A 12,316-nucleotide genomic window follows, 5' to 3' on the forward strand; every position below is an offset into this window, starting at 1 on the left:
AAGTGCCTCAGTGGGAACCAGGGGGTTCAGGGCACAGTTGACCTTTCCAGAGTTTCATACTGATTGTTATTGCCAAGCAAATCAAAATCTGAATTTAGAATCTTCTGAGAATCTTATTTCATCTTTCTGTCCCTCTTTTTCTCCCAAGTGTAAAACAGTGAAAACAAATATTTTGCCAGTGTTATGATAAATKTWTGAATGTTTGTGGAGATACAGTAGYAACAGAAGCCACAGAGGTAAATAAGAAAGATATTGCATTGAAAAAAAAAATCCCAAATACTGTTTTTATCCAAATCGTGGATTAGTGATACAAACAATGGAAGTCAACACAACTGAATTATTAACCACATTTRTGTGAAAAATGTCTTCTTTTTGTCTGATAATGATTTCCAATTGGATAGTACCTCTGTTATATATGCCCTGTATACACTTGAATAATGTTTGGTAACTTAGAATACTAAGTCTGATACAGAAAGCTCTGATGAATACAGTCAACACATTACTTCTCTTAACATTACCAGAAAATATATTTTCTGGACCTGTTTAATAAACCACAGGTGATAAGAAAACTAGCTTACTTAGAGATCATTTAGGGATGAGGAAGCTTTTTTTCCACTGACATTTCTGGATGGAAAATTCTGCTGAGGCAATCTTCAGCTCAGACTGTTAGGATAGCAGAGAGAGACCTTTAACAGTGCATCTGACCCATTACTGATTTATGAGAGAACAATGTYGGAATAAATATGAATAAAAAGCTATCTTTTCACCCAATTTGGTACAGCAACATTGAAACTGTACTAGGATAAACAACTGCCTTGCAATGAGTGCGTTCATTCATTATTCAGTGTTAAATCTTAATTGTTGCTTGTTTCAATTTCTTTGTGCTAAGTGTTTCTAAATTATAAATAACCCTGCATCTCTAATAGTATATACTCTGTTAAGGAAAAGGTAAGTACAGAAATAAATTATTAAAGTGTTCTGTTTAACTATTGCCACACAATCTCTCTCAGGATTGGGAGATCAAGGCAGACACTTTGATAAATTTGAAGAGRTATTGGCAAGGAGTCTATGGACAAGTCAAGTATCTATGTTACATAAACAGACTTTGTGTGTGTTTATTCACAAAATTGTTGCAATGCTGTCTTCACTCTGAGGTTTGATTTTTCTCCTTTTCAGGTCGTTGGCAAACTGTCCTGATGCAGTGAGAGTAAAATCATATCCTAAGTACACACATCRTTGCTGTGTACTCCCTTTGATCCGAGCTCAGAACTGTGATTAACATTAAAGAGTGAAAGTCCAGCCTCAAGCATTTTCATGCCCTGAGCAAGCATCAAACATGAGACTCCTTCTTGTCATGTCTCTTATTTTTCTCTTTCATGTCTCACTTATTTATGTATTTACCTTAATTTGCTTAGAAGAGAGTCTTGTTTGCCTTAAGGAGGGATGGGTGTGTGATTCAGGCATCTCACATCTTCGTGTCTCCTTTTGCCTCTTCTAATTCTTTCCATCTCTTCTTTAGAGGTCCSGTGGAAAGACTTGTTGGTTTGTGGGACAGCACCTCACCTTTGGCAATGGATCAGAAGGACTGAAGAGCGTTTTTGCTCCCACCAATGTTTCTTAGAGYTACTAAAACAGGACCAATGAAGATGTTCACCAGACTCCAAGTCCTTGCGCTAGCTTTATTTTCCAAAGGAGTTTTCCTTTCCCTAAGTGACCACAGCTTTGTCAGGAAGGAAATTAAGATAGAAGGAGACCTGGTCTTGGGAGGCTTATTCCCCATCAAGGAAAAAGGCACTGGGATAGAAGAATGTGGGAGAATCAATGAAGACCGAGGCATCCAGCGCTTGGAGGCCATGCTGTTTGCTATTGAYGAAATCAACAAAGACAACTACTTGCTGCCGGGAATCAAGCTTGGAGTTCACATCTTGGACACTTGTTCCAGGGATACCTATGCCTTAGAACAGTCTTTGGAGTTTGTCAGGGCATCTTTGACTAAAGTGGATGAAACAGAGTACATGTGCCCCGACGGCTCRTACGCCATCCAGGAGAATTTGCCGCTGCTCATTGCGGGAGTCATCGGCGGCTCCTACAGCAGCGTCTCCATACAGGTAAGGCACAGCARCCCCACCAGGTGAGAAGTGTTCATCTGCAATTCCAGTGAGAGAATCACTGCTTATGGRTGTTTGCCAATAAAGCGTATCTTGGCTTGATCACTATGCCCTAGGTGCCAATCCAGAGTATGATTATTACTGAATTTTTATTAGTTTGGTTCCTTCTTTAAAACAGCTGTTGTATCAAACCTCCGGCAGCTGTCCACTTCCTCGAGTTATGRTGTATCCTGAGGACATTTGACGTTTCCAAAACTCTTAGTATTTATTTTGAACTTTGCATTTCGTGACACTTCTGCAACTCTAAGTGCAGATCTCTGCTTTCACATCAATCATAAATGATGCCACCTATGTGTCTGATCATGTGTGTTCCTGCCATGCTGTGTGTGCATAACATTTATCATTTTAATAACAGATATTTAAAATTTAAAAATAAATCCTTGTCTTACTTCCAGTCACTAGTGGTGTTCCCAAAGGTTCAGTATTGGGGCCAGACCTGCTTCATRTCTTTSTCAATGATCTGAATGAGGGGATTGAGTCAGCAAGTTTGCAGACAAAGRTGGTGAGAGTRTTGATCTCCTGGAGGGTAGGAAAACTGCAAGGATTTGGATCAATGGACTGAGGTCCGTGGCATGAGGTTCAATAAGGTTAAGTGTGGGTTCTGTGCTTCTTTTTGGGTCACAACAACCCCATTGAAGCACAACAGGCTGGGGCTGGAAAGTGACCAGTGGGAAAGGACYTGGAGGTGCTGACTGRAGRTGGCTRAACATGAGCCAGRTGTGYCCAGGTGGCCAAGAAACCAYWGGAATCCTGGCTTGYATCAGCARTGGTGTGGCCAGCAGGAYYAGGGCATTGACYRCTSTACAGGGCACTGGTGAGGGCACACCTCACACCCTGTGTCCAGTTCTGGGCCCCTCATTGCAAGAAAGACATTGAGGTGCTGGAGTGGGTCCAGAGAAGGGAACAGAGCTGGTGAAGAGTCTGCARAGAAATCCTATGAGGAGCAGCTGAAGGAGCTGGGGATGTTTGTCTTGGAGAAGAGGAGGCTCAGAGGAGACCTTATGGCTACAAATACCTGACAGGAGGGTGTAGCCAGATGAGGGGTGGCCTCTTCTCCCAGGCAGCCAGCAACAGGTTGAGAGCAAATGGCCTCAAGCTGTGACAGGTGAGGTTCAGGTTGGACCATCAGGAAGAATTCCTTTACAGAAAGGGCTGTTAGGCATTGGAACAGATTCCCCAGGGAGGGAGGTGGTGGACTCACCATCCCTGGACATATTAAAGAAATGATTGGATGTGGCACTCATTGTCATGGTCTGGTTGACAAGGTGGTGATCGGTCAAAGGTTGGACTCGGTRATCTYGGAGATATTTTCCAGYCTGAATCACTCTGYGATTCTGTGGTCTCATTATTTCAGGTCAAATAAAACTAAAACAAGCCAGTCCACATGACTCATAATCACAAGTGAGGGGTGTCTTAAGCCCAGACTGATACAGACTAAGACCCTGCATCTGATATTTCCCCATGGTCAGCTGCAGGTTTCCAAAGGCACCRAGTCCTGACAGTRCAGGATGTTTTTCCAGACTCAGTGYAGGACATWTTTTCAGACTGAGTACAGGCCTTAATCACTCTACCAGTGTCAACAGCAATAAGAGTTCTTCTGTACTGCAGACTAYCCCAGCAGTGACAGAAAGCCCACAGAACTTCATTTGCCTGTTTCATAAATAGGCCAAGAGTTCATCCAATGTTCATTTCAGTCAGAATTACACTGGGGAGCTGGTTATTGCTCTTGTGAAGGCATTAAATCCCATCAGCTGGGAGCATGGTCAGATCCCATAGGACCTGCATDAGCACAGAAGAATTTAAAGAAATTACATTTTATTTCCTTTTGTAGCCCAGTGTGTAACTTGCCTGTGTACTCATAGCAGGCAATATAAGGTCAAATGGTTACCCACACCACAGGAGAATGGTTTCTGCAGGGCAGAACCTCAGCTTTCTCTTGTAGTAGGAGTGGTTTTGTCCCACTGTGGATCAGCTAGCAGAACAGGAATGTATCCTTCACCAGTTATGTGGGTCTGATCACTTGGAGCGCAAAGAACAAGTACATTTCAGGCTGAAAAGGAGATATCTGAAGGGGRAAAATGTTAGCTAAAGAACCTTGGGCAGCACAAACTGTTTAGGAAATCATTATTCATTGTCTCTTCCAATCAGACAGAGTACGTCAAATGAAACCAGCAAATGTTAGGTTGTTGTGGATGCTAAAAGCTAAATGAGTTCCAGAAGTGACTACAAACAAAAAGAAGAAATTCTGTAAGATACCTGCTCTGGTTCAGCAGTTCCCAGAGCTACAACTGTCTCAAGGCCAGCAAAATATTTTGAAGTATCATGTGACAGCCCTGTCCCACTGGTGGAGAAATGGCAATCTTTTTCACTGTACCTTTGATTTGTGGTCAGTGTGCTTCTCAGCCCACCCTAAATTCAAACGTATCCAAAGGATCACCTATGAAGATATGAGGTAGCTTAAAAGACAGATCTATAAAAGTAGTTACAGCACAGGAAATGGTGCAGGTATTCCATTCCCTCCCAGAAACCCACAGGGAGTAAGTCAGGATTCTGAAGTGTCCTCTTGTCTCTTGCACAATCTTTCCTTTTGCAGCCATCTCTGGTGATCACTGACCCCAGACTGAATCTGCTGAGTTGAGGGAGTGGATTGGATGCAGCACACATCAAATATACACGATAGAGTGTACATAGATGTTCCATATTCAAAATTCTTGGGTTTGGAGCAACTTCCAATGCAAATTTGCAGTCCTGATTAAAGACTTTCTCATCCAGTACATGTAAAAAATGGCAATATAGCTGTATGCAAATCTGTATGTCATCCAATTTTCAAAACCTATGGAGGATGATGAAACAAATCCTTAGAGTTGATATTATTCTACAATATTTCCTGCAGTTGTCAATAGTTGTTCAAACATAAGGTCTTTTGTAACAGTTCTTCAGARAAATAAAGTTTCACAACTCATTCAGCTTGTCATCAAGCATTTTCCAGTTACAAAAAAGTTTCAGCTGTTAATTTTCTCTTGACATAGTTTGTGTTGGCCTTCCTTCAGTCTCTCTTTTCTAGCTTTCCCGTAGATTTCACACCATCTAAAAAAGGTGYAATTAAGCCCTGGAAAAGACATCCTCAAGCCATTCACTTCTGTTGCGCATCCTGTTAAGACAGCCAGTCAAAAGTTCTTGTTTCAAAAGACAAGAAATATAGAAATTGGGAACTCAAGCCTGAACTTGTTAGGACTCTTAGCATTAAAAGCAAGCATTTTGCTGCCATAACAGAAGAGACTACCCAATTTCAGAGCCAGTCACCTGTTCAGAGTGGCTCCAGTAACAAATGGACTCACACCACTGCTGAAAGCCAAAACATTTCACCAGGAGTGTGTGTGCAAGGCTCAGCACCCCCTCTCCCTGTGTTTTCAAGCAGCACTCAGGGGGCTGGATGCTTCCAGATGTAGCCCTGGCAAGMATTTTTCTTTTGCTGAGAGCTGTAAACACTGTAAAGTCCACAGTGCAGTTTCTTAGCCTAAAATAAAACATGCTGAGTTCTTCACACAAAAAAATATTTCTGGCTTTTTTTTTTCCCTCCTGTGAATTTGTCTTTATATTTCAATATTTTTTCATCCCCTCCYTTCACCCTCCCTCCCTTGCTTTTTGTCTGGACAGCTGTCTGCCAAATCACTTCATGATGCTCCTGCTGTCAGATTTGTACTCCTTTCATTACCCTTCCACTAAGGAAAAAAAGATTTTGCTGGTAAATCAGCAATGAACACCTTCCCCACTGAGTCAGTATGTGCGATAGGCACTTTTTGCAGAGAATAAAAACAATAAGAGAATGCAGAAGGCTTAATTATTTTCTGGTCAGACTAGGCTATTATCGTTAATGATGATCTGGATAATTAGTTTTTAGATGTTGTGTTTAAATTAGCAGTGAGYCCAATCTGCATAGCATCTGATCCTTTGAAACTCAAGCCAGCATTCTTACTCAATGAAAAAGCTCATGCTAAAAGAAAAAAAAATGTTAAAAAAGCTATTTTCATGAAATAAAATTCTAACTTGAGTTGAATCTAACATCAGGTGGTTAATAATTTAAAATTTGGAAGGTTGTCATCTGAGCCAGCTTATCCACTCTTTCTTAGTTTACAACAGAAATTTCAAAACTTTCCTTGGATAGATTGACAGACTGAAAACAATAACAGAAAAAGGCAATATTCATTTTCAGAGGAGCACCTGCATAGCCAATACCAATTCCATGTTTAACATACTTAGGTCAGCTCTTGTCAGGAAAAGGCGTATGGAAGCAGGAACACAATGATTCAAGTGCTGGATTTGTTCTTCCCTGTTTCTGAAAACTGGATTCACCTCCTGCAAATTAAGATTAGGGCCCATTCCCTGCAGTCAGCTCTTAGAAAAGCTGACATTCCCTCAGGTGGGCTGGGTTTTGAATTTCTATGTATACTATATTCACATGGATATAAAGTTGTTTTTTTTTTAATTTTACCAACCCACAAGACCTCCAGATCACAATCATGAAGGTTTTTTCCAAGTTAGAAGCTCATTTGGACAAAACTGCAGAATCMTGCTGTCTTCTCTTTGATTTCTTGCTGTGTCTCAAGTAAACTGTAACAAAACCACTGGAGAAGGTTTAACAGTGCATTACTGCTATCACAAAAGCTAAAGCCACTCCTAAGTGAGTGACCATCTGGCATGAAATTCAGAATATGTACTCATTTACTGGCAATCTTTTCCTGGCTGTCATTTCTCCTTAGCCACAAAAGTCTGCCAAGGGCTCATGGRGCCTGAAAGCTAATCACCTCCGTTTCCTTCCTCCAAGAATAAAACATCTTTCAACCAGAGTCTTAACAATAGCTTCTGACTTACAGAACCAATGAAAATTGTGGAAAATTCTTAAAATAACTCAATGCAAAAAGGAAACAAAACATAACATATGGGGCTCTGTCCCCCTGTGCATGGACCCCACAGGGATGTGGGCAGGAGAAATGAGCAGGGGGTTGCAGGGGTTTGCCAGGCCACACACCCCATTTGTGCTGTGCAGCCTCTGGTCATTTTGTGCTTCTAAAAGCAAACCAGATCCTTATTAAAAACTCTGTTCTGTGAGATGGACCACCTACCACAGCATTTAAGCTGCACTTGCACTTGCCAGCTTCCATGTGTCTCCTTTAAACACTCTCTCCCTCTTTTATCTCTGTTCTTCCCCTCTCTCCACTACATCTCAGCCAGATCCTTGCTGTTTGTTCCTCTCTTTGTTTCTATTCCACATTCAGAAACTGAACAGCCACTAGGCTGGGATTTTCAGTGCCCAAAGAACGCTGGACGTTTCTTTCCTAGAGATTTCAAAGGAATATGGGTACCTCCCTCTGGCTGCCTTCTTTGAAAATCCCACAGTAACTGATTTCTTTGCAGTCTTTTTGATTTGGGTTTGGGATTTTTTTCCCCCTTCAGTGTGTGCATTTTCTCCTTTTGCCAAGGGGAAATTGTACAATTTTATAGGGATGGATCAGTAACCCCTGAGATCACAGGTAAGAAGGAAGGAGCCCTGCCCCACAGTGAGAGAATCTTAGAATCATTAAGGTTGGAAAATACCTCTAAGATCATCAAGTGGGACCTTCAACCCAGCACTGCAGAGTCCACCACTAAACCAAATACCCTGATGCCACATCTGTATATTTTTTGAATACTTCCAGAGATGTTGAATCCRTCACCTCCCTGGGCAGTCTGTTGCAATGCCTGACCACCATTTCAGTGAAGAAATTTTTTCTAATATCTAAGYTAAACTTCCCCTGGCTCAACTCAAGACACTTTCCTTTTGTCCTATCTCTTGTTACATGAAAGAAGAGACYGACCTCCACCTGGCTACACCCTYCTTTCAACTGTTCCAAGCAGGAAAGGATGAAACTATGAGAAAAAGGGGCTGAAAATACGAACAAACTTAGGTCACCTGGACATCACGGAATGATCATTCTCATGGTCACCTCAGCTCTAACCTTTCTGACTAGAACTTACTCATCWTTTAATGAGTCTCAAATAACCATATTTATCACTGATAGCTCTTTTGATTCCATAAGCAATTCCATGTTCTTTTAGAACCCAGCAGCCCCAGTTTTAGTGCCTTTTGTTATCATGTGTAAATGTGACATGAGTCACTCACAGGAAGGTTTATGAAGTCTCAGAGAAGAGCTGCACTCCTCATGCAAAGCAAGGTCTTCTGCACAGGTCTCTTTTCAGGGTACAAGTTTAGTGCTCAGCTTACTTCATTTCAAGAGTTACTGCTGTAAGGAGTCAGAACACATATGAGACAGCTCACTGTGCCATCCCCTGCAGGAAAAAAGAACAAATATTTCCAAACAATTCCCTCAAAGCACAACATTTCTCTGCATGCCCTCTATGGTTTGTGTTTTAGTACACAGAATGGACACAAATATAAAAAGAAATTCCCAGGTCCTTTGCAGAAATCCTAGATGCTATTCTGACAGTATTCCTTATTTCTGATGTTCATTTTGCAGATGCGGTTACTTCGCAGTTCAAACACTGCTTCTCTCTGTGTGACAGCTACTGAGTCCACTGCAAATATTAAGCTGCATTTTCCCCAGCTTCATTGCTTAAATTGAAGAGCAAGGCTAAAAATAATGTTTCCTTGTCCCCTCTGCCCACTAACAAAAAATGCCAGACACTTTTATTTGTTTGATAGCGAAAACTTGTAACTTGTCTTTTCCCAAGTTACCTTTTGGAAGGAATTTTGTTAAGGAAYGTTACTTACAGACCAGGAAACAGCCCTCTTAATTCCAAAGAGTGAGAAAGCTTCAGTCCTGCAATGTGGCAGAAGATTTCATAGGAGAATAAGTCAGGCTGGGACTCCTAAATAACCTTGCAGCATCTGGATAAGTTCCTTACAACTGACCTTAATGATTTAAAGAACTGGGATATTGGCACTCCCAGTTACTTTCTGGGATCAGTGCTTGGAGTTCTGCTGAAGACAAATGGGTGTTTTCTGCTGCAGGTCAGGACACAGTCCCTGTGCAGTCACTGCCTTCCACAGTGCTTATTAAAATACTGCAAAGATGGCACCCACAGCTTTAAAATGGGCTAGGGAGAGATGATGTTCCAGGCTGAAAGCCATAAGGATCKTAAAGGCCCAATTTCCCTTTGAAAATAAATTGGTTTTGGTTTATTTCCTTTGGGTCCAAGCTGAGCAACTTCATATGTGTCGCTGAACTCTCCTCCTCCCAAAAACTCCCAAATTATGTGAGCAGGTCAGAAGTGCCCAGACTGAGTCACTCTGGGTCACACTGTCCACAGGTAGGAGCCTACTAAATCCCAAGAGAACAGGTAAAGTTATGGCAGAGCCCAGCTTTTCTGTTTTGCTCATATTTATGGCCAGTGACACAGTCTGGCAGTTGAGTAGGCTCACAGCCTGCTGGGCTGTATTTGCAGAAATAAGGCCAGTACAGAGATGGAAATAAATATTTCTGTTTATTCTATTCTCATTGGACCACACCTAGAACATTATGTCCAACTTTGGGTGTCTCTGTAAAAGGATGATTYAATAAATACGAACATAATCATGGGGAGGAGAGTCTGGAGCACAAATCCTACAAGAAGAAATTGAGGGAACTGTATGTGTTTAGCCTAGAGAAGAGAAGGTTTGGTGGGAGCCTAATATCAGCTTTTCAGTATGTATAGGTTTGTTCTTGGGAACACAAAGTAAATGTCTTTATCAATGTGATGCATGACCAGAGGATAGAAGAAAATAGTTTAACCTGAGATTTTAACCTGAGAAAAAATGTGCAACCCATGAATTGGGACCATGGGGAGACTGCACTGGCCAGTGAAGATTTCTGGCTAGAGTGGTACCTTGTTTAGTCTTTACCTGAGCTTTGCCTGCCACCTACCACACAYCCCCATCCCAGCCCATTCAGAGCTAGAGTTGTTCCTGCCTTCTAAAATAGCACTTTCTACCAAAATTTTATTATCATTTTTCATTTAAGAAAAAAAAAATTTAAAAAAAAAAAAAAAACCACCAGTATTATATATTGGCATGAAGGCTTTAGCTGTAGTTTGGATCTTCAGTTGCCCAAATAATAGCAAAAAGCCAACWAGTCAGATTGCCATAATTTAGGAACTGGATACAGCATACACTGGCAGMAGCACATGTTCCTTCAAAGCAGGAGCTCTGGCCCTTTTACAGAAATGATCTAGAAATCAGGAAAACCTTGGGACATGGCTTTGCCATGGTCTTGCTGTGGGAATCTGGACTAGAACCTTATTCCCAGAAATAGAAACACTTTCTCAGGATACCAAAGGCAATGACAGAATCTCCAGTAGGACAGATTGCAGCTCAGAGAGACAGAGATTTGTCCAGTTTCTCAATAGAGACAAAACTCCTTTACCTCAATCCTATTCTGCTCCACAGGCTAATTTATTGTCTGTTCTGAGCAGACACAGTAGCTCTTGCCAGTCTCAGAGGAGCTCTGTGAAATTARATTCATTAAGCCATGCTAAGTGCCATGAGATTCTCGCATGGTTAAATTTCAGAAGGGCAGAGAGCACTGTCATCTGACAAGRGTCCAACAAATTTACAATACACACTTGTGTGTTACGGTGAAGAAACACTATCTGTTCTAGCACTTCAGAGAGTTACCAGTTTTCCAAAATATTTCCTGTGTTTTCCAGTTCCATACATATTTAAACAATCTCTGGGCCATTAAAAAGGGAAATTTTAACAAAAATATCAGAATAAGTTCTACTGTCAGGAAAAGCATCCTGTGAATGGTAGGCAAAGTGTTCGATGAGACTCAATAAACCATAAGACAGATCAAGTTTACTGAGACATAGAGGAGTTATCTACCTGTCCCCATTTACCAGCAGGACTCTTGAATGGCCACAAATACACTCAGCAAGCAGGTTCATGTGTTTAATAGCTGTATCTAATTCATGGCTCCTTGCAGGTGGCTATTACAAAGCCATTTCCTGTGTTTTAAACAAGACTGGCAATTTCCCACAAGCATTTCTTCTGTCCCTGTAGCTCAGAAAAGCAGAAGTGACAGCTGTGACTCCAGGGCTGGGAAAGGGACATTGGTTTTCCCTGGCACTGCCACAGCCACTCCATTTGCAGGATTTGCTGGGGCACTGTGTCCCTACGGAGGGACGTGGCTGGCACTGGATTTTCTGCTGTTCTTGTGTTGGGCAGTGAACCACCCACCATCCCAGYAGCTGAGTGAGAGCCAGCTTTGCCTGGGGAGTGGACACTTGACCACAGGACAGTGGCTGCACTAATAAGCCCAGCAGCGTGAGGGCACATAAATATTTCCCATCCCTGACTCTACTGACACACTTTATTTGCAGCAAGCTGTGCAAAGTGGCTCTTTTGGTTTGCAGATGCAGAACACCCAGACTTCTCTTCAAAGGTATCTGCAAAGCCCACCAGTTTTGACAGCGAGAAAACCTGGCTACTACTGCTGCTTGAGTGCCAACATATGGATTTCAGGCACTAATTGCATGCACCACGGCTTGATTAAATTGCTCCCTGGAGCTTTGCCAGAATAAATTATTTCACTTAGCAAAAGCTGGATCTGCACAGCAATTCTGAAGCTGCCAAGGCAGCTTGGAGCTACAGGGGAGGTGTGCCCCAGTGGTTCAATCTCAGTGCACACAACTCTGGTTTACATTACACYGTCCTCTACTACACTGAGTAGACAAATCTTAGGTATCAGCTCCTCTGCAGAACCTGCTACCTGTGCAATTATCTTCTTAGTCCCTTAACCAGGATAAAGTTTTCAGAATCAAATGCTCAGATCAGCATGGAAATGCCTGGWAAAAGGGACTGTTCTGAAATCAGTTGCATGAGCTAAGTTCCTGAGACTCGAGCTTTTTTGAAAAATTAGTTCCTAATATCAGGACATTACAATACCCCAGAAAATCCCCACTTGAGAATTTCAAGAAGAGTGTCCTGATCTGAATTAATAACAGATACAACTTCACTGAACTACATGAGAAGCCATAGCTCTCAGGGATGATTGGGTCACAATCCTTTATGATTAATCAGACTTTCTTATATTTTTTAAAATTTTTAGTCCATGAAAAATCTACCATCTGGACAGCTTCATAATGAAGAGCATTACAGAAAAAGAAAAAAAAAA

The 12,316-nt window shown here is 41.7% G+C and overlaps 1 protein-coding gene across 1 annotated transcript in view; it reads left to right on the top strand.

The window, feature by feature from the left end:
* The window catches only part of GRM3 (glutamate metabotropic receptor 3), a 99,241-nt gene that overhangs the window by 55,014 nt on the left and 31,911 nt on the right, over positions 1-12,316 (top strand). Inside the window, exon 2 of the mRNA XM_057366419.1 lies at positions 1,520-2,108. Within this exon, the coding sequence (XP_057222402.1) occupies positions 1,611-2,108 (498 nt within the window). The 5' untranslated portion in view covers positions 1,520-1,610. The remainder of the gene's footprint in view (positions 1-1,519; positions 2,109-12,316) is intronic.

This window comes from Malurus melanocephalus, unplaced genomic scaffold (genome assembly GCF_030028575.1).
Source record: "Malurus melanocephalus ecotype Western Australia unplaced genomic scaffold, MMel_1.1 scaffold_65, whole genome shotgun sequence".
Taxonomy (NCBI): Eukaryota; Metazoa; Chordata; class Aves; order Passeriformes; family Maluridae; genus Malurus; species Malurus melanocephalus.